This window comes from Hyperolius riggenbachi, chromosome 3, assembly GCF_040937935.1.
Source record: "Hyperolius riggenbachi isolate aHypRig1 chromosome 3, aHypRig1.pri, whole genome shotgun sequence".
Taxonomy (NCBI): Eukaryota; Metazoa; Chordata; class Amphibia; order Anura; family Hyperoliidae; genus Hyperolius; species Hyperolius riggenbachi.
Genome location: NC_090648.1, coordinates 414,627,475 through 414,651,713, shown reverse-complemented (window position 1 = coordinate 414,651,713; position 24,239 = coordinate 414,627,475). Strand labels below are relative to the sequence as shown.

The window sequence follows — 24,239 nt, the reverse complement described above, 5'->3', positions numbered from 1 at the left end:
TAACATAACAGCAGAATATCTGCAATTTTTACCAATGTTTTCCTACCACTAACCCTGGCTCTACTGATGTTTAACCCTAACCCACCCCCCTCGTCACAATATCTGCCAATATCAGCACCTCCATCGCCAGTAAACACACCCTCTGATGATATCTGCGCCAGTTCCGATTTAACCGCAATAAACATTGCAGTCTAAGTAGCATTCATTTTACTGAAGCATTGCCGGAGCCCAAATTACCTGCTTCCCGTAGCAAAGTGGCAAACATCAAGTCTATGAACCCACAGAGGAACTTGCAATCAGCAGTGATTGCAACTGTGCCCCCTCCAAACCAGGGACCTGATGTTCAGTCTATCACTGTATGTCACTCACAGTAATTTCTTTCAGCGAGATGGTGAGATATTTTTCTGCTCTTTCGCTGGTCAATAATGTTAAATGATATTTCCAACTTCTTGTGAGCAATTTAAACCCACGAGGGTGGCAGGGTTGGTATGTTGTCTATGATGCACTGAGATGTAATGGCAGGCAAGTTATAAAGCAGGGACTATCATTGGCTTTTAAACAGGCCTCGCTTTTGACAAGCGCAGCAAATGGACAAAGGGCTTGGACCAAGTAGATCGCTTTTGGCCACGTTTTTGGATCACAGAGAATTGCCAGTAATTCCAAAAAGCTCTTTCCTCATGAATTGCAATAGTGGGGAGCCCAATGGTGCAACTGCAATTAGGGCTAATTGCAATTGCAAAACATCCAGCATTTCGCCAGGGAAAGGAGGCCATAAACATGGAGACCTGCAGAACAGTACCAACATTTCTGCTGAAATAGCAGCACTGTTCTGGAGGTTACTGCAACGCAAAGGGAGCAGAGAGCTGATGGATGGGTGCAGATGAGACGTCTCAGGATGGCAGCAACTGTCACCCTATGTGATACACTAAAATGTATACTCATGGCTGGATTTTAGGCAAGGCTACAAAGGCCATGGCCGAGGGCACCAGGGAAGCAAGGGGTGTGCTGTGGGCAGTAGCAGTTAGCCTGCTGAACATCCATCCTACTACACAGAGTTTGCATATAGTGGTGGGCGGTTACCAACAGCTGGATCTGGCACTGAGAGATGAAGGGACATCGAACAGGCACTTACACTGATCTCTGAGCTGCATGTCACTCACCGAATGTGCCACTTGCCAAGGAGCTTACAATCTAATCCGTCACCATGTCACTAACTGTCACCAGAGGAATGTTTAGTGTAATCCCTTCCATCGCTTCTCTAACTGTCCTCAGAGGAGCCCACAATCTAATCCCTGCCGTGTCGGGGGGGGGGGGGGGGGAGAGAGTTTAGGATCCCGTCAATCTGGGGGCAGTTAGTGATAGTGGGCCTTGGGCGGTAAAAAGTACAAATCCGGCCCTGTGTATACTTCCCCCATGAAATCAAGACACACATACGGAAACCATTTACATGTGTATTTATATAGCACTGAAATCTTTTGCACTGCTTTAAACAGTACATAGTCATACTACTAACAGTCCCTTCAGAGCTCACAGTCTAATGCAAAATATAATGAGAATCATGGGCCAATGTCCTTATCATAGCCTAAGGTCGATTTTGTGGGTGGAAATAGCTTACTAATATGTTTTTAGGATACATACAGTACAGACACTAGACTTTGGCTGCCCAAGATGATTACATTATTGGAAACACGACATGAGGAGTGCAACCGACCAGTACCTGTGTAGCAGACCTGGGATACCGAATAGGAACAGCAAGTGTTGAACCCGCCCTTGTGAGTATAATATAACTATTATTGAGTATGCCAGTTTGTATAGACAGCATTGCACCATTGGGCTCCTGGTCTCTCTCATCTTCAGATACTTGGGGGCAACTTGAGACCACCAAGAATCACAAAACTCGACAAGGTACTCAGTATAGTGCTGCGGAGGAGGTTAGCACTATATAAATACTAAATAATAATAATAATACATTTATCCCACATCATTGTTGACAATTATTGTTGGCATTGCAGGTCACCCCTTCCTTATCCTCCATGGTACAGAGCAGGATTCTCAGCTGTTGCCAATAGAATGTCTGTATAGTCATCATTCCTAAACTCTCACCCAATACTATAAGGTACAGTTGTTTTGAATAATGTTTATTTAATGTACAAGCCTTTTAATCTAAACCCATTTTTATGACTTTTAACATTCTATTTAAAATATTACCACAGAGCATTGGCAGGTTCTATTGCTCATCCTCATCCTACCCTTCCATTTCTGCCACGTTTGAGGTATGACTGCGTAACTGGAATCGCACACTGGCACGAGACTTTACACATGATAATTATTGAGTGAGCTGTGTGGAGAATATTTAGTGCAGCCATGTTTCATTCTCCCAGCTGGTCTCTAGATGGGAGATCCTCACACACAGGATGTGGCGATCATTACTGCAAGGCAGCCCCAGCACACAAAACCCATGTCGTCATAGAAATGACACCTTCTCCCTCTGTATGCAAAGCAAAAAAAGGGGGTTCATTAATGATCACGTAGACCGAAATAAGCTAAATGAAGGCACTGCAGTATCAGAAGAGAGCGCGATCTTGCATTTTCAGGTGTCTCTGCCAGCCGCCCTGGTGTGCCAGTGCAGAGGATACAGCGCAGCGCAGGGGTAGCTGTATTAATAGCACGCCAGATGGAATCATCTGCTTTCCACATACTTCCCTTCCCCCCTCCCCTGTAGCAGCCCTCCTCCCCCTCCCTCTATTCCTCCATGGCTCGCAGTACACGCGCGGTTTATTCAGCTGTCTTCCATTCATAAAACACAGCTCCGTCCGCAATGAGCGCAGCAGGTTAGGTTCCGGTCCCCATTCATAAAAAAAACTGACTTCAGCGCACGCGCCCTGCTGCCCCGCGCCCACCCCCATTCATGAGAACAGCTCTGCAGCAAGGGGAGCACTGCGCACGCGCCTTGGGCTCTTCCCTCCCATTCATAAGAAATCGTGAGGGGCTGATGCGCGTGCGCAGTGAGGCGCATCCCTCCCATTCATAAAAAGCCATTTTTTCCCAGGGAGTTGCAACATCGAAAGCGAAAAGGGAGCCGACAGCGAAGGAAGCAATGCAGCCCGGGCCGTCAGTGGTTGTACTGAGAGCTTCCATGGACATTCTGTGATTGTCGGATTATTGGGAAATGAGCCTTGCAGCCTTCTAGAAAGTAAGCCCCCCCTCACACTTCCCGTGATACAGGGAATTTGTAGGATCGATGACATTGCGTGTATGCATTCAGTAATGCTGTGCTTAGGGTAGGCTTTGCTCTCCGTCTTCTCTTGCCTATAGGCGCCCCCAGGACAGCGGGGTTCCGCATTGCCCACATGTAATAATGCGATCTGTCACAGGGGGTGGGGGTGCATTGCTGCAGGAAATCCCAGCTCTCTGCACTGGCAATGCGCTGCTCCTGCATGCACTGGGGGGGGGATCGCCTTACCAGTGGCAGTGCCAGGATTTCCTCCTGTACAGTATAGTGACCTTTCCCAATGAGAGATCGCCTATCTGCTGGCCTGGCAGAGCAACACTCAGCATCGTCCACACTGAGGAATCGGCCCTGCATCCCTTTATTCTGCCTCCTCCCCCCCTTTCCTTACATATTGGGGTGCTTTTTCCATTTGATGGAAATGTCAGAAAATCTTGGGCTTCCTGTGGCATTAGATGTGCGGGGAAGGAGTGCTGGGAAGCCCGTGGATTGCGGCATTTTTGAGATTTCTAGCTGCGATGACGCACTAGGCTTTATTTCAGATTTGTCAGTGCGCGTAGTAAGATCGAGCTTCTGCAATCCCTGGCGTGACGTCATAAGACCTGGCATAGCTGCCCATTTATTCTGCCCTGTTGGGGTGGACAATAGAGGCTTGGATGCGGCCAGGGATGGCAGAATCCCGGGAATCCGGCCCAGCAAATGCTGCCTAACTACGCAGACACATTGCAAAACCCAGCCTGATCTGCCAATATTATATTACACTGCACCACCAACATTGATTACAGACTATTCTGTATTACATGACAATGACAAGGCATCAGTGCCACAGAACATCCTTATGATGTGTGAACCTTTTTTTTATTATTATTATTATTATTATTACATCAGCTTTTGTAGACCTTCTTTTTGAAATGTATGAGAAGTGGAGCCTTTGCTACATAACCTGCGTAATAGAGGGAGGCTATTGTGAGCTGAAAAATTACATTTGCAGTATCCATTAGTTACAAATAAATATATATAATCTTGTAGAGGTTGTTAACAAGGCCCTGGCAGATTTTATTTTTTCTAGAATGTTATCCATCTGTGTGATGTGGTGTTTTTCATGAAATCCCTAGCAGATGTTGTTCTGCATTCATTTTATCTTGAGTAAATGTTTAAACGGTTGCCAATAACCTGCCTAGTACATAACTAGGTTGTTGCTGCCTATTTATGTGTGCTTTTCTTGATGTGCAGCGTGTAGCATGTATCAGGGTGAGGTCTACCTATAATGAATTTACTGTACATGCCAAATCCTACATATTAGTCCTAGTCATTCTTCCTCAAATGTTCATGTTAGATTTGCAGCTGATAGATTTGTACTTTGTACAGTATACTGTAGTGTGCTAGTTATACTGCTAGTTCTAAGCTGGTTAAAATTCATAGACAAGGGATTGTATATTGTAAAAAGATGTGATTTGGTGGAAACTTTTAGCTTGTATTTTTTTTATTTATCTTTTTTTACTGAAGGCTGGAGTTGAAATACACTTAATTCCATTTGCCATCGCATTTTATGCCACTTATTCAGCAAGACCTACATAGATACTGAAATCTGCAGTTGTGTACCTTTCCAATCTTGTCTAACCCGCTTCATTGTAAAAAGCTAAATAAGCAGTTTTTTCCTGCAAGGTGACACTTTTTTTTTTCTGTGGCTCTTCTGTGACAAGATTTAATCTGGTTCAATATATATAATATATTTTTTAAAAAAAAAAGAATGGAGTGACTGCAGCTGGCAGTTTTGATACATTTTCCTATTCATTCTTTGTTTTAAAAAAGGGAGTTGTTTTGTTTTTACATATACTGTTGGCTGTGTGTTTCGATTTTGGTAATCACAGTGGTGTAGTAGCACATCCATTCAGCATATAGCTAATTATAGAGCTATTCAAGCCATAATTTACTGCAGGCTCCACTGCCATTATCCGTAGCAGAGATTCATTCATGGGCTGTTGCTGTGTTGTTTTTTTTTACACAGTAAGCATTTTTCCTTGCTTTACTGAAGTCACCAGTTCGCTCTGGTAAAACCTGCAGCTAATGACTGAACGTGAATGGGTTCGTTTTTTAATGATTTTACCATCGAGGGTAATGACTGCAGAAATGTAAGTCTGTAATATTTGAGGAGTTAATTATTATTTAATTTCTTGAATTGTCATAATAAAAAATGTATTTATCAGCACAGAAGCCCACTACACTTGTGGCAGGCAGAGCCCTACCTATATTTACCAGATATTACAGATGGCCAGTGTGACAGGTAGCCTATACCTTGGAAATGTGGTGGTGTTCGGGGAGGGGAGTTATTTGATAAACTAAATGTTAGTTGACGACAGGATTAAAGTACAATAAATGCAAAATTGAAAGGGAAATTACCATTTTCCTAAATAGTGTATAAAGTAAACACTGTGTGGTGGCATGCAATTAATAATCTCCTTAGGACAGTCTTTCTTAAGATTATTACAACGCATGCACCTTTTTGAAAGACGCGTTATTCCAGAGAATTGCTATTTATTATGGTCTTTATAGCATATGTTACCCAGAAACGCACTGTAGAAATTGTGTTGGCCATTGCAACGCAGTGATGTGAAGCTTTTCCATACAATTGTATGGCCGGGCGCATTCATATTAAGCAACCTGCATAGTGTGAACTCGCCTTAGGCATTTAAATTTCCAAAACCCACCATTACAGATTGGCTATGGCATGTTCACGTACCCCCTAAATCCAACTCAATCACTTTCAGGGGTACACCTACCATATGCTGAGAACCTGGGCCCTAGGAAACCATAGACTTTAGTAAGAAATGGTATACAAGTGCATCTCTTACCCTTCTGTGTCTTGGAATCTGTTATACATTTTAATCATCAACTTAATTTTGTCACTGTAATTAACGATTCTGTAATTTGTATATTGGTGTACAACATTGTCTGTTATGTTTGCTTATTACTTTATACATCACCATAAAATATGTTGACGCTTCATAAATTAAAAATACTTGTGCACTGCAGCATTACCAGGGATAGGGAGTCCTGTTTCATTCTCTGTTAATACACAGCGTAATTAGGACTATGCATGTCACTGGAGCCTAGTATCCTGTCCACGTATGAAACCTATAGCTAAGTTCTCACTGTAGCGCTGCATGCAAAGCACCATCTGACTGCCAATCTTTGTGAAGTGTGGTATGCCTATAAAGATGCTTGTTCTGCTTGGATCAAGGTATATGCTATTTTATATGAATAAAGGAGTCATTAGCTTTATTTCAGTAGAATGAAAATGTCACAAGTTGGGGAAATGCCACCCAGCCAAGTTGTACAGACATCTAATCGCTTCCAAATACAACTATAATAGGACAGTTTGGAAAACTCGTCCGATGCTATTGTGTAGCATAACTCCTGAGCCTCCAAGTCTCCTGTGGTATATACTGGGTAACTACATGCTAAAAGCTGTAATTTTTCTGCCTCTGTGGTGGAGATAAAACCAAAATGGCAACTATAGAAATGCCAAGGAAGCCATGATGCCATTCCCAGTCAATAGTCCAAGCCTGGTGGGTGGATTGAGGAATATCAGTCTATGTGCCATTATGCTGGTCAGATTCCTCTCCACTGCCTAGCAGAAAATTGATTGAAATCTAGATCCTGCTGCTACAGTGATAATGATCAACTGATACGTCTGTGGTTGGCTTAAAATGGTTACATACAGATGGATATCTTACTAAGAAGAGCTTGGTGTGAGACAGCTGCCTGTCTTAGAACAAGCTGTACACATTGGGGCTGGCTATAGCTTTTCCCCATTTCAGTCTACAAGTGTTGGCAGCAAACACTTGGTCAAAGACTTGTACCTTTTCTCCATAGAAGAAAGAGCAGGTAGTTATCAGTTGTACCATATTGGAAACACGCTGCAGTATTGATTCCAGCTATTTATAAGGGCTCAATCATGAGGCATTACATGGCCTAGCTGTAGCCAGCAATAATTAAAACAGTTCCATTGCCTTCTAATGATGGCCAGGCTAATACACATATGCCTTTGATTAGCAAGACCAGACCAATAACATTTATATCACACTTTTCTCCTGGCGGACTCAAAGCTCCAGAGCTGCAGCCACAAGGACGCGCTCTATAGGCAGTAGCAGTGGTAGGGAGACTTGCCTAAGGTCTCCAACTGAATAGGTGCTGGCTTACAAAACAGGCAGAGCCGAGATTCGAATCCAAGTCTCCTGTGTCAGAGGCAGAGTCCTTAATCATTACACCAGCCAGCAGTTGTGCCTATCTGGAATCCAGGGTGGGGTGCATAAATTAATGTAGAACCTGAGTCTTCCAGTAATGTCTAGGCCCAGCAGAAGTACCTTCCAAACCTTTTAGGCACCAACAGTCATTATGTTGCAGTGTCTCCCACCTCTTTCCTGGATTCTGTTCAACCCCAACCCTAAACCTAGGCTCAAAAGCCAGCAAATGAATTGTGTCCAGATAGCAAATAAATGATATGTCATTCTCTTCCACTCCTTTTGCCAGTTCCTGTTTAATCCGGAGATTGCACTTAATTGCTTTTGCACATTGCTTAGAAGTAACAGGAAATGCAGGCTCCTGTGTCAGGTTTGAGAAGACATGGTTCACAGATAGTTGCTGTGTGCTGAATTCTACTTGAATGAGGTGATATTTTATCCTTATCAATGTCTAGCAGATTATCAGTGATCTGCTGACAGGATGTGTAGGTGTCAAAGCTACTGCAGACCTGCCTGACTGACCAGTGTAGAATAGGAAGTGCTCAATTAGAGTGAGTGGCTCCTTGCAAGCCTTGTCATTTCAGGAAGAACTAGATTACAAGCAGGATTGTTAAAGGGACATGCATATCAGAAGCCTGTCCAGCCCTGACTGTGTGCACACTGCATTCCTCTGTGCTACTGCAGATGGTATGTCAACTGCTTGTTTCCTTATATCTACATACATAGGATTACATCAAGGCAAGTATTTTTTGCAAATATTTTGCAGTTATTTTTACATTTCTTACTGCTCTGATGTGGATTGCTATGGGCTGCTGTGCTTTGCATGCAGTTGTGGCTTTATATTGTATCCTGTTTTAATAAACCAGTGTAGTTGTAACTTATTTAGGTGACTCACTTGTAGCACACTATAGTTGCTGACTTTGTGGGAGATTTTAGGAGTCCTGGTATTTTTTAATTAGTACAATAAGCTATTAAAAGTGGTATAAAATGTACAATCTGCAAATATTTATTTAATATATAAAATAAAGAGCACCTCAGGAGATAATTGCAGTTTTTGTTTAAATTATACAGTAAAATTTTACGTACAGCATCTGCTACTCAAAGGAGCAAAATATGTGCAAGCAATCAGAACTAGCAAGAAATGCACAAAGTGGCTGAGTGCATTGCTGACCCATGTATTGGCTTTGATTGGATACGTTCTTTTGGTGGTAAAAATTTCACAAATCTGATGGCTTCTAAAAAGTGGCCTGGAACCCACTACAAAACGCAATCGCTAATCGCAATCGCTAGCGTTTTCTGTGAGCGGTTTGTTAGCTATTTCGTACGCTTTTTCTAGCGTTTTGGTCAGCGTTTTGCAAAAAGTGCATAGCGTTTTGCAAAAAGTGCATAGCGTTTTGTGAGCAATATCAATATGCAATTTGATTGGTTAATTCAAATTTATTTTTTTTTAACCAAATTTAGCCGATGTGTTGGATTTTTTTTGAGCTTTTAAAGGGGACTACACACCTGTATGAGTGGCAGCATCACATACTTCAAACAAATTTAATAATGATAATACTAATAAGTACTCACACAGAAACAATAGTGGTAGTTTACTTAACTTATTTTCTTTTTGCTTTTTTAATGTTTGGCACCTATTTTATATTTTCGAGAAAAACCTCAAATACAACTTTGTATCTGTATGAAGCACACATAACCCACAGTATTTTTGGAGTGATATATTCTGTGTACATATGTACTCACATAATAGTTTTAGAAAGGTAAAATAGTTAAATAACACAAATTTAACATAACATAAACACATAAGAAGTATGTTTCTTCCAGAGTAAAATGAGCCATACATTACGTTTCTCCTATGTTGTTGTCACTTACAATAAGCAGTAGAAATCTGACACAACCGACATGTTTTGCACTACTCTATCTCCATCTCCTTAGTGAATGGCAGTTGCTCTGCCCAACTGCCAAAAAGTGTGCAAACAGGTAGGGGAGCAGTGTGCATCTTTATATAAATTTATCTTTTCAGGCGTTGGCTCTTTAAAAATAATAAAAGCCTTGTGGAGGATCCCCCATGAAGAGATGGACTACTCCAAAACCTATCGGGTCTGTCAGATTGCTACTGCTTACTGTAAGTGACTGCAACATAGGATCAAAGTCATTTATGGCTCATTTTACTCTGCGAGAAACTTTTTATTTGTATGTATTTTAAATGTGACATTTTTTGCCATAAAGGTCCTTTAATATTACAGGTTATTTTTTGGGTCATAAGAACTGTAATGGGATCTCAACTTGCGCCTAACAAACCTTACTTTAACTTGCATATTGGTGCCAAAATCTAAATAATTAGGCATCATCTCATCTGAGCAGGTCCACAAAAGAACTTTTGCTGGAGGCAGTGTTCTCAGTTGCTTTTTGTGGCCTTGTTTGTGTAAGATCAGTGTACATAACAGGCTCTTGACTTTGCTGATTAACATTATAAGAGGGCTGGTAAGTGGGGTAATAGCCCATGTGACTTGGAGGCCTATATGGGTAATTGTGGTATACTGCATCCTGTTCACTTTGGTAGTAACCCTTCCCTGATTGTAAGTGCTCATAGGGTGGTTGTTTGAGATATGGCGGAATAGGCACTGGAGGTGATTGTGAAGGTGTGCTGGAAGAAGAGCTGTGCGATTGGTCCACTGTATTAGATGGCTGGGAGGTTTTTTTTTTTTTTTGTTTTTTTTTTTATCAATGATACCCTGTTGAAGGTCTAAGATTTTCTCTTCAGGGACTTTCTTCATATAGGGTACTAGACTGACAGCAAAATTATAATGATCACATCTAGCGTAATGTAATGCACCAACTGCTTCCTGCATGGAACTTGGTACACCAGTCTCAAAACTGGTTTGTCCAGTAGTGAGTCCACCTCTGCGCCTTCCTTTTCCTGTTACTTTTGTAGGTTTTTTTGGCAGATGTAGTTGCCTGTGAAGGAGACACTAATGGGACACTACTACTTGACTGTGAAGGAGACAGTACTGTGACACTACTAGTGTTTGAGGTGTCCTCACTTTGTGTGTCTGATACTGATAATAAAGGTGCAGAAGTATTGTCCATGCCATCTTCATCATCCAGGTCCATACTCAGTCTGAGGAAAGCAAGTTGCGCAGTGTAAACCTATTTGGTCCTGGTAGATGCCCCAGAACCACTTCTGCACTCCTTTACTTCTTCCAAGAGCTCCCTTCGAAAGTTGTCCTTAATATTCTTCCATCATTTTTTATTTTACTTCTTTGACTGTAAAATATACATAGTACACATTTGTAACATTGATTATATTGCAGCTTGGTAGGTAATGTACATACTTGACAATTATTATGATTTTAATTCATATTCTGTGCAGCCAGGCTTCATTATACAGTATGTCACTGTGATTGATCGATTGATGATGTTCCCAACAATCAACCAAAGGATTTAAGATAAATGTATGTAGCAAACCACTTCAAATAGTAGGTAGAACTAATAAGCTCACTTTTACTCTCCTCCAGCTTGGGTGACAGCAGACTCCATGACAGGCCAGCCTCTTCATACAGCTCTTTGGTAATTTCAGTCCATAGTTTCTTGGCTTGCGGGCTAACTTTGTAGTCATCAAACCTTTTATTATAAAGCACTTCATGAGGCTGCACTTTTACGACATCCTCAGAGTTAAACCACGTTTTGCGAGGCATTTCTCCCAAATTCTTCCTCTGCACGCAGCCTGCAGCTCTGTAGCACTTCCGACCATCCAGCAGACGTCATCAGGAAGTAGGAGACTGTTTTTAAGGCCTTCTGGGAAGCACAAGGCCTTGTGGGTAGCATTTCAGACAATCAAAACGCTAGCTAAATCGCTCTGTGTAGGGTTTGACCAGCGATTAGGGCAACGTTTATATACTTAGCAGAAACGCGAACGCTAAATGCGAAAAATGCAGCATGTTTTGGTAAACTCAATCACTTCAGTGGTAATTGGCCCATCCATTAACATTAGCTGAGCATTTAGGGAAATCGGTAGCGGTTTGAATTGCTCACTAAACGCTCACTAAATCGCTCCAGTGGGTTCCAGGCCTAACAATCTATTAATGCGTGTCCACCTTTAGATAATGCAATTTAATTGATCGTGCCTAAGGTGGCCACACCATACAAATCTTTTAAATATCTGTTCAATTCAAGAATAGCAATCAATTTTTCTGACTGATTGTAACATTTCAAAAATTTGACCAATGTACCACACACAGTCAATTTTTTCTCAATTATGATAAAAATGATTGGAAACTCTAAGAAAATTGATTTGGTGTGTGTATATATTAATAAATTGGCAATTACCACACACACACCAAATTTTCATAGAAATTGATCAGAAAAATCCACCATTCTCGATCTACTTTTATAAAAAAAAAAAAACACAGAAAATCAGATCGGATTTCTTACTCTAATAAAAAAAGCTATCGATTTTTCGGGAAATCTGATCTTTTAGTGCAAATTGCTTTAAAATCTGATAATTTTATTGTATCCTGTGTGTGGCCATCTCTACACAGAAATGTCAGATTGCACATAAAAGTTTTCTTTTGTCTACAGAATTAAAGTTTTTTTTTTTTTTTTACTGTGGAGAATATTATGCATTTGGAAAATAGTAGAATCGACAAGGAGCTAGAATAGCTCAACAGACAGGAATTTCCATTCTTTACTTTTATAGGAGGGCAGAATTTCACTTTTTACTTTTATAGGAACACTGTTAGGAAAGGATACAGTGGACTACCTCACCTCCCTTCTTCCCTCCCACAATGCTCTCTCTCCCCTCTTCTGTCAGTCTATTTTCTTCCACCATAGTTCTATCCCACCTCCTATTCCGCTCACTCCTGAGACACACACACACACACACACTGTCTCTCTCTCTCTTCCTCTTGCTCCTCTACTTTTTCTCCAGAGATAACATGTGGAGATTTGATTTGGAGGGGGAAGCAGTTTGGCTGGCCTATGCACCCTGCTTTAACAGCTGTCACTGCAGATGTGGCTGCAGCAGAAGCATCAGCTCATAAACTACTGAAAGTTCATTTTCCAGTCACCTGTTTTCTCATAAGCCCAGCATGCTGCATATGTAATCTATCAGCATATTGTTGCCCCATAAACCTAATGAGAGCCAGCTTCCTGTTTATGTAGCTTAGGGAAAACCTATTGCCGTGTTGGCAAGCAAGAACAAGGGTCTTATTTACTGCTATGCTTTGAACTGCTAATTTTTTGTTAGGTGTAACCATGAAACATCCTGAATGCAGCCATGGATTGTGGTGAGAGAGAGATTACAATCTGTGTTTGCTGTATCAATGATAACTTCTCAGTGAACTAGCCTTAATTCTTTCCCCATAGCTTATTCATGAAAATGTTGCAACATTCGAACCATCTGATGCTCAGTATAGAAACAAGAGAAGCGAACCTGAAAACCTCTTATACTTGTTTGGTTTTGGAACAGTGAATTATGATTGGTTGCCAGGGGTGTGTTTTTTTTTTTTTGTTTTTGTTTTTACACAACAGAATAGTTCAGTTGTAAAGTCTGAGGACACAGGCTCTGAGAAAGAAAACAAAACATTTGATCACGTCAAAAACATAATTTCAATACAGATTTGCAAAATCTTATTAAATGTCCTCATTGTGATTGGTCAATTTCAACAGAAATATTTAAGATTCAGGTGTATAATAGGAGAATGTATTGCTTTTACTACCATATTATGCCACTACAGGACATGCTCTAATAAAATACATTTCTTCTATGTTGCTGTCACTTACTAATAAGTAACTGAAATCGGACAAAACTGACAGGTTTTGGACTAGCCCTTCTCCTCATGGGGGTTCTCAGGGTTTTCATTATTTTCAAAAACACTTAGTGAATGGCAGTTGCTCTGCCCAACTGCCAACAAGTGTACAGCGAGCAGGGAGGCTGGCAGCATCTTTATATAAATCCTTTTTTAGGCCATGTAATGTTAACTGCATGCAGTTTTCAGTTGGGCCAATCAAAATCCATAGCAATTGCAATTGATTTGATAACTTCCAAGCTGAATACAGTTTGCGTTAGGTTTACATACAGGCTGGAATTATCTGCATCTCATTGACCGTCTCTAGTAATTGGTTGTCATTAGGGTACCACAGAGAAGTATATAATAAACTTATAAGCGGTTTATAACCATAAGGAGAACTTTCCTGGAGCTCCATTGTTCTTACTTTTGAGGGTTGAAAATAAAATCTAGGTTTGATCCAGATTTAACCTGCTCATTGCTCATCCCCCACACCGAGAAATTATGATTTATTGAACTTTTTCTTCACTATTCCACTAAGAGAAGTGTTTGCACAACTACTCAGGAGTTTTATGGCCTCTAATTAGTTTTCAGGAGAGCTGCTACAGCAGTCAGACTTTTCTAATTGAAGATATAAATGGGTTTATTAACCTTTGCAATTACATTTTTAAAGAGACAAAGTAACATCAAAAAGTTCCCCTGGGGGGTACTCACCTCAGGAGGGGGAAGCCTCCGGATCCTAATGAGGCTTCCCCCGTCCTCCTCTGTCCCACGAGGGTCTCGCTGCAGCCCTCCGAACAGTGGCCCGACAGATCCGATAACTTGTTCAATATTTACCTTTCCAGGCTCCAGCGGGGGCGCGGTTGCGGCTTTCGGCTCTGAAGTAGACGGAAATGCCCGATCTCAGTCGAGTCTGCTCTATTGTGCAGGCGCCGGAGACTTGCGCCTGCACAGTAGAGCAGACCTCATGGCGATAGGGTATTTCCGCCTATTTCGGAGCAGCATCTCCTACTTGTCCTCTGCTAATTGTTCACCCCACTATCTCCAAAGAGCTAAGCAAGCTTCTTGGCATGTTTGTACTGCAATTGTTCCTCAAACTGTCACCTGAAACATTCCCCAACATTCATTCTAGACCACCGTTATTCAGCATCAGTTAAGCTGTATCAGTACAGTAAGGCCCCGTTCACATCACAAACGCGGATGGCCACGCATGCGGAACGCAACGCATGCGAACGCACGCCATCCGTGTTTGTGTGCGTTGCGTGGCTGATCTCATCACTGAAAAGTGAATGGGACAGCCACGCGTTTTTACAAAAAATGCATGCAGCATGCGTTTCCGGACCGCACAGGTCCGGAATGCATGCAGTGTGAACATCAGACATTGCACTCTATGCAATGTCTGATGTCGTGCGTGTCGGCCACCTGCACGCGTTTCCAAAACGCGGCTGGAAACGCGCGCAGTGTGAACGGGGCCTAAAGCTGTCAAAGCCAATTGTCAACCTAAGAAAATGTGTTGTTCATCAATCATGCAACAAGATTCACACTATCATGCTTCTAGAACAGGTTGGAACAGGAATGGAGATGCTGATTAGTTGTTGGGGGTATAAAGCCCATGTTTTGAGTCACAATGTCATACATGAGGTCCATTCTTACTTAAAGATTTTTGTTTGGTTAACACTGAATGCAAGCACTGCATGTGTTCTTCCCCTTTAAGTGATTTTCAAACAGTGCTTACAAACAAAAGGTCGCTTGACGAGGAAGCACTACGTCTCATAGAAAACAATGTGCACTTTCTAAATTGGAGCCGGGCCGTATCCGCTCTTTGATTTAAGCTTAGTTGCTTCCTGTGCTCTTTTGACTTGCATAGCTGTTGGGTAACTGGAATGATTCCAGTTCTGAACTGCTCTCTTTCGATGAAATCAGAAACTAAAGCAACACAGCGAGTCAGCCGTTCTAGTAAAACGGGATAATTTAGGATGGCATGAGTCTGTGCCGTGGCGATAGCATTCTGCTGCATCTTTGCTGACTGCAGTATGAAAACTTGGAGCAAATGTTTCTTTGGGATGTAAAGTCCTGCATTCAGGTACAGTAAAATGCTTGGGTGCAAGTTACAGTAACAGTTTTTTCTCATCTAGAACTGTAATATGGCTTTTACTTCTTCTAAGACAGAATGTGTGTGATATTTTTACTTAATCATTGCTATAGCTCTGGTAGATGTGGAAGGTGGTAATTTTTTTTTCCTTGCTGGTTAGTTTTTACCTTTTAATCAGTTTAGAGTAATCACAGAGGTGAACAATGGGGCAGATTTATTACGACCGGTATAGGGAAAATTGGAGCTACAGTGGAGCATGTATCCAGTCTGGTTTCAACTGTTAAATGAAACCATTATTATGATTGGTTGCTTTTAGGGCAGTACTTTCCATGTTGCCCTTGGCTTGTTTAATTTGATTTTCATCTAGAGTGCTGCAATAGAGTTTACTACTTTGTTGCTAAGATTTGCTGCTTGCCAGTTAGCCAATTGGAAACTGCTATAAGTGATTTGCCACTGAGGAGTGCAACTAATCTTGCAGGCTTCTGCTTCCTAGCAGGGTACCCATTGACAAATAAAATTGTCTTATTGCATTGAAAAATAACAAATCCAGCAGGAAGTGAATTTGACTGGTGTTGGTGGTAGGTCAGTGAGATTATTATTGGCTAGTTTACCCAACCTAATTATCACATCGATGGTTGCCTTTATCAACCAATCAACTTTTGTTTTTGTTAGTTTGGGTTAACAGCATTTTGTTTGTAGCAAGGTAGTTTAACACAGCAGAAGTACGTTATTCACCTTTAATCATGTATAGTCAGTGAACAATATTCATTTTTGATTGTTTCCAGCATACACAAATCATATGCAATGCTACTTGTAACAAACTTTGATTGTATTGTAATCCTCCTTACCTATATTAGCTGCTATGTACATGATTTTTGTGTTTTATATCCAAGTATATTCTAATAAAATCAACTTTGTATTTTTTTTTTCCTTTTTTCAGAGTTTTTGAGCAATTCTCAGCATTGTCAGAGAGCAGGTCAATGGATTCCAGGATCCCACACAGCATAACTGTGGTACCAAATTCTGTCATGGTGCAGCCTCTGCTGGATGGTCGTGTTCCATATGGGAGGTTACAACACCCACTCACTATCTTGCCAATTGATCAGATGAAGACCACTCATCTCGAAAATGATTACATTGACAACCCAGCTCTTACACAACTAGCCAATCAAAAGATCAACAGGGGTCCTCATGAGCCTCTACTTGTTAGCCAGCATTTGCAAAGGTGTGAAGCTGATATAACACACCCTTGGATATCGTTCAGTGGGCGACCTAGCTCTATTAGCAGTAGCAGTAGCACGTCTTCAGATCAGAGACTCTTGGATCACATGGCCCCACCTCCGGTGGTAGATCAGTCTCCACCTAGGGCAGTAAGGATACAGCCTAAAGTGATTAACTGTAAGCCTCAGGATGTAAAAGGACCTATGGCTCAAGAACTGGACAAGCACTTTTTACTTTGTGAGGCCTGCGGTAAATGCAAATGCAAAGACTGTACCACTCCTCGGACCTTACCTTCTTGCTGGGTTTGCAACCAGGAATTTCTGTGTTCTGCACAGAATATGGTCAACTATTGTACTTGCATGTGTCTCGTCAAGGGAGTCTTTTACCACTGCACCAATGAAGATGACGAAGGGTCCTGTGCAGATCACCCATGTTCTTGCTCTCACTCCAACTGTTGTACTCGCTGGTCTTTCATGGGTGCGTTATCATTGGTCCTTCCATGTTTGCTTTGCTATCTTCCTGCTACTGGCTGTGTTAAACTTTCTCAGAAATGCTATGACCAAGCGAGTCGACCTGGTTGCCGGTGCAAAAACACGAACAGTGTCATGTGCAAAGCTCCAGATGCAATCAGCAGACCAGAGAAGCCATTTTGAGTGTTGCTGTGAGGTTTTGTATTGTGAACTGTCCTACCAGAAATTTTCATGCAGAAAAACTAAAGCAAAAAAGACTCCAGACAATAAATTCTCACCAGAGGCTTTAATTTAAAATTCCTTAATGGGGTCGGGGTGGGGGCGATGTTCCAGCAACACTTAGTATTAAGAGAAGTGCATTTTTGTGTTTGGCTGTTGCTGTGAATAGTTTTCAAATGCTGTGCTAAAGACCTGTGCGTTAAGCAGACAGCCATGGGGATTTAGTCCAAGCGTCTAGCTACCATCATTGTATTTACAGCTCCTGTTAAGAACCAAGAATGTTATTTCTCAGTTTAGCATGGATGCAAGCCAGCTCTAGTTCTTCCTCTCACTCATGTTGTTTTTTTTTAAGCTGAAAGCTTTGGTCAGTGGCTATCGACACTTTACTTATTTATGTGTGGTAACCCTGCTGAAGCTGCTTTGTATAGCCTTTTTGTGTCTGTGGTTTTGTGTTTTTATATATATGTATTAGTGCTGTAAATTTTATTTGGCTAATGAAGGCAAAATGGGATATTACAGTGCCAAGGGTACAGATTCAGAGTATTCTAGTGGCAGGAAGGAAAGCGCAATCTCTTTTTTCCTCTACTATGTCAAGGCTCTTCCGGCCTGCCTATTATTAGCCTTTTGCTGCCCTTCTCTCACGCTACTTTCTGCTGATGGGAAATGTTCTTTCATCCTTGGCTGTCTACCTTCTTCCAAGTAAGAATGGTAGGCGGTAACAATGGATGGGGGGGGATAGTTCCCCATTACTGAGAACACACAACTTTGCCGCAGAGTACCTAGAACTGAAAGTATCCACTTTTAGTCCCAGATCAGCCTACATATAAAGATAAGCTGTCTCAACATGATGTTCATTATTGATAGTTGTTACAGACCTCCCATCCTGTTGCTGGAATCTTGGCTTGCATTGCTCCTTCTATAGCAAATCAGGAGATGCACAGTACTGCAGATGTTGGCATAAGAGCACAAGAACCCTTTTGTAATCCATGACAACACAAACACTTCACAAGAAGAAGGTGAAATTGAGGGGCAGTTACATTAAGTGAACAACAGCAAACCTATTTTATTCCTTAGCATTTTTGAGGAAACTGACTTTTGTATGTAACTTTGTTTCCTGTGCTGCTGCTCTACCTTGGCCCTACTGTAATATAGCACCTTGTATATCTGTATAAATATACATAGAGAGATACACATAAAATGTCTATTTTAGTGTTCTATAACTACCGGGGGAAGGTTATGGGGTTATAAGGAAATTCACCCATGTGTGTTTCAGTGACTGTGCTATTTTTATACTTGATACTTAAGTCAATTTAAGATTTAATTCTAATGCTTGGCTGCTCACTTCATGCAGGGGTAAATTTCAGTGTCCCTTCACTGCAATCAGCTCTTTCATCTGGCAAATAATAGGTGCTAGTCTCTGTTTTGTATGATGTAGTTTCAGTGCTAAAGGGGATATAGTGTTGGAGTACAGATGCCTTGCTTTTCCATTGGTATGTAGTCATCCCACCACACTATGATGAAGCTCAACTTTTTTTTCTTTGTTTGTTAAATCATGGTACAAGATGTAAGGGTTCATCATCCATCCATCCATCGATCACCACAGTAATTCAAAAGCTCTATTTATGCAAATTTTTCACTTTGTTATAAATTTGCTTTTTAATGACTGTCAAAAAGGTTGCGCTTACTATGCGCGTGTCCCCTTTAGACACAAAGGGAAAAGTGTATTTTATTATTTTTATAGTCAGTTGTATGATTATCTAAACTTTGCTGCAGTCCTAGCACTTTGACATTCGTTAGTGGTAGTATATTTATTATTTTATTATTTACTTTGGATGTAGAAATGACTTGTGTTGTAAGAAGGTACAAACATCCTTCAGAATTATGTTTGCTTGAAGCTTCCCCTTTAGAACTGTAAACTGCTTTGATGTTGAGATATAAACTCAATGGGGTTGATTTACTAAAGGAGAGGTGAACCTGTATGCACATTAAACATCCAGTCTTGTGTAGGGAAATAAAAAAAAAAAAAAAAAAACAACTCTTGGGGTGAAGAACAGTTTGACTTCTTCCGAGGCAGTCCCAATGCTCACAGGTACCCCCGTGTTTTATGCCCCATGATGCTGCCAGCCACAAGCTATCTGGATGTCACGGAATGTTTTGCAATCATTCCTTGGCCCTGCCATCTGTATATTAGAGTGAATGTAGCAGCGTCTGAATATAGGAAGCAGGTGGCCATCCACATTTACAGCACAGGAAGTCAGCAGCTGTGACATGGGACACGATTATTAGGGGACCTCACAAGCCTTGGCGCTGCCAGAGAGGTTGTGCCCCATGACCAGTCCTATTACTTCAGCTTCTTTTACTCTTAAATATATCAACTCTGCATCTGATTGGATATTCGAAGTGAACGCAAATTAACGTAATAGGAATTAATCCTACTGTCAGTTGTTATGGGCTTATTTCACTTGGTTTAAGGACTTTACAGATAACACTATACATTCTACTTAAACAGTAAAGCTTTATATTATGCCATGACATTTTTGTGCCAATTGCAATCTCTGGTAGTTCAGTATAAGATCACAAAGCACTGGTTAAATTCAGAGGACAAACTTGTGAAATAGTGTATCAATTTATTGGCTATGCTCTGATGTCAAACATGTTCAAGGTCAAACAAGGTTCACAGACATGGCGTACAAGCCCTTTACTGTATTCAACGGGGGAGGGGGGGCATTAGAGATGCAGATAATTCCAGCTTGTATGCAGATTTCAAGGAAATTGTAAACTGCGTATGTGCTTCCTGTTGAGTTTGATTGGGCCAGCTTCAAGCCACATACACTTTGCATGCACCCCAGAACTATTTGCACCTCTTGTATTTTGCTAACCTCTCCAATGAGCATTTATTAGGGCATTTTTCTTTCAGATATGGATCTTTTGTAACCAGATTTTTACTCTCTCTTAAATGGGGTGACTTGAAGGAATATTTTTTTTTTCCTCGATGTACCTATGGAGAATGGCATGTCTTGTGTTGACCACTTTATTTTGTAGCGGTGGATTATTGTTCCTACCACCATACCTCACATAGCAAGTCCACCCCCAATTGACAAAAGTTTGTGTTCTTGACCTAAAAAAATATAATTGGATGAGTTTAGCAGTTTCCTGCAAAATTTATGCCTAAAGAATTCTGTGCTTTTTAATGCACTTGCCCATCTGCCCTACAAAGTCCATGACCTCTTCTAGTGCATTAAACTGTTGTTCACTTATTAAACATTCATTTGCAGAGTGATTCTTAAAGGACATTTCATTCTACATTGTTACCTGTTTAAGGAAAAGAGATTCGCTGAAGCAGCCTTAACACTCATCCCTGTGAATTTTGGCAGTGTTATTTCATACTAGCAATTCTGTGCGTCTTGCATTAGATGTGCAGAGAACATGAATATACAAAAACGCAAATCGCATGTGAATTCAGTTATGTCTAAAAAGGGTCCAAAATGTCACTGTTTTGCTAAGTCATCCCTTAGAATTGAAAGTATGCCACCTTGTCTGCCTCACTTTCTGCCTAAATGGGCCCACTATCAGCCATAGTGTAACACGAAGGCTATAGAAGTGCCAAACTCAGTGTTAGGCCCGGTTCACATTAGCGGTGGCTATCCGGAATAGCCGTGCCGCAGCCGCACCGGAGCCGCACCGCATGCTGGCCGGACGAAACGGACGCACGGCATAGCAATGTAAGGCTATGCCAGTGTTCACATGCGTCCGTTTCGTCCGGACCGGAGCCGGACCGGATCCGGACTCCGGTGTCCGTTCCAACATGCGCTATTTTTGGGTCCAGCTCCTCCGGCAGCCGTATCCGGGGCGGAGCCGGACTGCACCATCCGGCCAATGGAAACCAATGAGAACCGGAGAGCGCACAACACACTGGCAAAAAATCCGGATGTTCTACCCCACTTCCTATGAGGATTGTTGCGGCGATATTGGCTGGGGACACATGGGCAACCATTTTGGAGTGGAGCAGCACGAGCTGGAGATGTTGGCAGCATGTTGGAGGTGGAGGTGAGTGCTAAACAGCGGAGGGCCTGATTCCACAGGCCCCCCTTCTGCTGACCTCCCAGACCCCAACATTTTTTTTTTTTTTAACGTGACTTTTGCCAAACGGATCCGGATCGCATCCGGATGAACACCTGATGCAACCTGACCGGATCCGGATCGGATCCGGATCAGAACCGTACGGTTCCGATCCGGATCCGGTCCGGATCCGGTCAGGCCATCCGGTCCGTTTGGCTGAAAACCGCTAATGTGAACCGGGCCTTAGTGTTGTGGCCATACTAGCATGCTAGGCCAGTTATGAGGCATACTGTTATAGCATTTGTAATTATAACGTTAATTTGAAGCCTTGTAATAATTATTCGTACAAAAAATGCAGTCTTAAGTCAGTGTGGACAGCATTAAAGACAAAAAAATTTTTTTTTGATTTTTATCCATAGCATCCTAGAAGATCATGTGACTGCTGTTTTTTTTTTTTTTTTTTTAATTTATGCCAACTTGTATTTTACTAGTTTAGCTAAATGGCGTATTATTTAGGAAATGATTGCTACATGTCACATAGTACAGATGCCACATCCAACATGACTCTACAGCAGGGGTCTCAAACTCGCGGCCCGCGGGCCATTTGCGGCCCGCGATACAATATTTTGTGGCCCCAGGGCCCCAGAGCTTGTAGGGGCCCCCAGTGGCTACAAGAGGAAAAAAAAATTTTTCAAATCGGCCTTATAGTTTTTGAGAAAATTGATTTTAAAGTTGCAAAGGAAAAAAATACACATTTAAAAACCCGCCGACTTTAATGGTTAATAGCAAATCCACCTTAAATGCTAGAAACCCTAAATTTGCAGGATATGTTAAGGAGATCATTAGGAATAATAAAACAATTTTTCAAAAAGACCTTATAGTTTTTGAGAAAATCGATTTTAAAGTTTCAAAGGAAAATAGTATACTTTTAAATGCGGTAAATGTCACTTTTAGTAGCAAGCCTAACGGTAGTGTAATTTTACATGTATCAAAAGAAAGAGCAATACATTTCCTGACGGGGTTTCCAGGGGGTCCATACGCAGCCGCAGCGCTTTGGCCAGGGATCGCTATACAGCCGTAATATGGCTGTATGAAGATTCCTGGCATTTTTTCCTATTTTCCCAATTTTTTTTTTTTATGTTTAGAGTGGGCGGGCAGAGGCGGCGATCCGCCGCGATTGACTTCAGGAGGGGCAGAGCTGAAGCTGAAAGCTCTGCCCCTTCCAGGAAATGCCGGCGGATTGCCCCCCGGGGCGATTTGGGGGCTCTGCAGCCCTCGTTTTGCGGCGGGGACATGTGAACTCCCTTATGCGGCCCAGCCTCATCCTGACTTTGCCTCCTGCGGCCCCCGGGTAAATTGAGTTTGAGACCCCTGCTCTACAGTGTCAAAACTTCCAGCAGGACATAGGGCCTTGATTTATTAACAGTCAAGCACTTGAACAGCACGAGCTAGATACATATTGCTAATAAGGTAATATGACTTAATGACATCCCTATGCAGCACTAGTGGTAGCATTGCGGCCACGCTAGTGAAGTATCGCGGCAACAATAAACCGCTACCGCGCCGCTATTTTAAGCACCGACCATTGCTTGCTTACACACACTACACTGCCAGTAGTGCAGTTAGCGTGCATAGGGATGTTATTAATTTGCGCTACCTTATTAGCTGCCGCAAGTGAATATAACTCATGCTGTTCAAGAGTGTTTCGGTTAATGAATCAAGGCCATAATATAGAATAATTCAGATATTTAAGAGCATCTCCAGTACAGAATCGCAGTAGGGTTCATTTTTTTCTAGAAATGCTTAATAGAAATATAGCCAATAAAATTACTGCCTTGTAGAAACCTAAGGACATCTGTCCATAACCAATGTGCAATTTGTTCAAACAACATTGTAAACCTATATGGAAACTCATTTTTATTGAAAGAATCACTCCATGGAAGAAATGTATACACGGGATTGTTTCATTTGTATAGAATATTTATTTTGAAGCTCTATTTTAATAGTATTTATTTTAGAAAGTCTTCTATTGTAAGAGTTCTTCTGTTTGTGAAGAAAAAAACACAAGTTAAAAACTGAATGTACTGATATAGAAAAAATATATATATATTATAAATATATAATTATATATTGTTGACTATACGTCATGTGTTTTGTGGTTTTTCTTTCACTTCTGGTTTTTTCTTTTACTTTTAGTTAATTTTAAGACTTGGTTCACACCCAAGGGTTTGAATTAAGCAAGTCCAGAAGATTGCCGTGCACAGGGAGCACATTTTACCGGTACCAAATGCCATGGGGAATAGCAAGCGTGACGCGATTACCGGAACCTGCATTACTATACATGCATTACCTTAGTGAAGCCATTTGTGGTAATAGCGTAATGTCCGGTACTGGTAAATGTTTACCAGTAGGGTTGCAACGGTATGAAATTCCACGGTATGAGAACCATCAAAATATCACGGCATACGGTATTAAACAATTATTTGCACCCCGGCCCCACCCCACCACTACCACCCCAGTAGTAGTTGCCCGCACCATAGGTAGCCAGGGATAGGTGTAGCCAGGATTGGTGCCCGCAGTATAGAGAGCCAGGGATAGGTTTAGCCAGAATGGGTGCCTGCAACATAGGTAGCCAGGGATAGGTGTAGCCAGGATGGGTGCCTGCAGCATAGGTAGCCAGGGATAGGTGTAGCCAGGATTGGTGCCTGCAGCATAGGTAGCCAGGGATAGGTGTAGCCAGGATTGATGCCTGCAGTATAGAGAGCCAGGGATAGGTTTAGCCAGGATAGCTGCCTGCAGCATAGGTAGCCAGGAAAAGGTTTAGCCAGGATTGGTGCCCGCAGTATAGGTAGCCAGGGATGGGTTTAGCCAGGATAGGTGCCTGCAGCATAGGTAGCCAGGATTGGTGCCCGCAGT

At 41.7% G+C, this 24,239-nt stretch overlaps 1 protein-coding gene across 2 annotated transcripts; it reads left to right on the top strand.

Annotated features, from left to right (window-relative positions):
* Positions 1-3,026: 3,026 nt before the first annotated feature.
* Positions 3,027-23,403, top strand: SPRY4 (sprouty RTK signaling antagonist 4). Of its 2 annotated transcripts, none has more exons than XM_068277490.1 (2): positions 3,027-3,193; positions 16,295-23,403. In XM_068277490.1, the coding sequence occupies exon 2, from the start codon at positions 16,335-16,337 to the stop codon at positions 17,226-17,228; it is 894 nt and encodes a 297-aa protein (XP_068133591.1). In that variant the 5' UTR covers positions 3,027-3,193; positions 16,295-16,334; the 3' UTR covers positions 17,229-23,403. The 2 variants fall into 2 exon arrangements, with proteins under 2 accessions (XP_068133591.1, XP_068133592.1); XM_068277491.1 differs by lacking the exon at positions 3,027-3,193 and adding an exon at positions 9,510-9,598.
* The last annotated feature ends 836 nt before the right edge of the window (positions 23,404-24,239 follow it).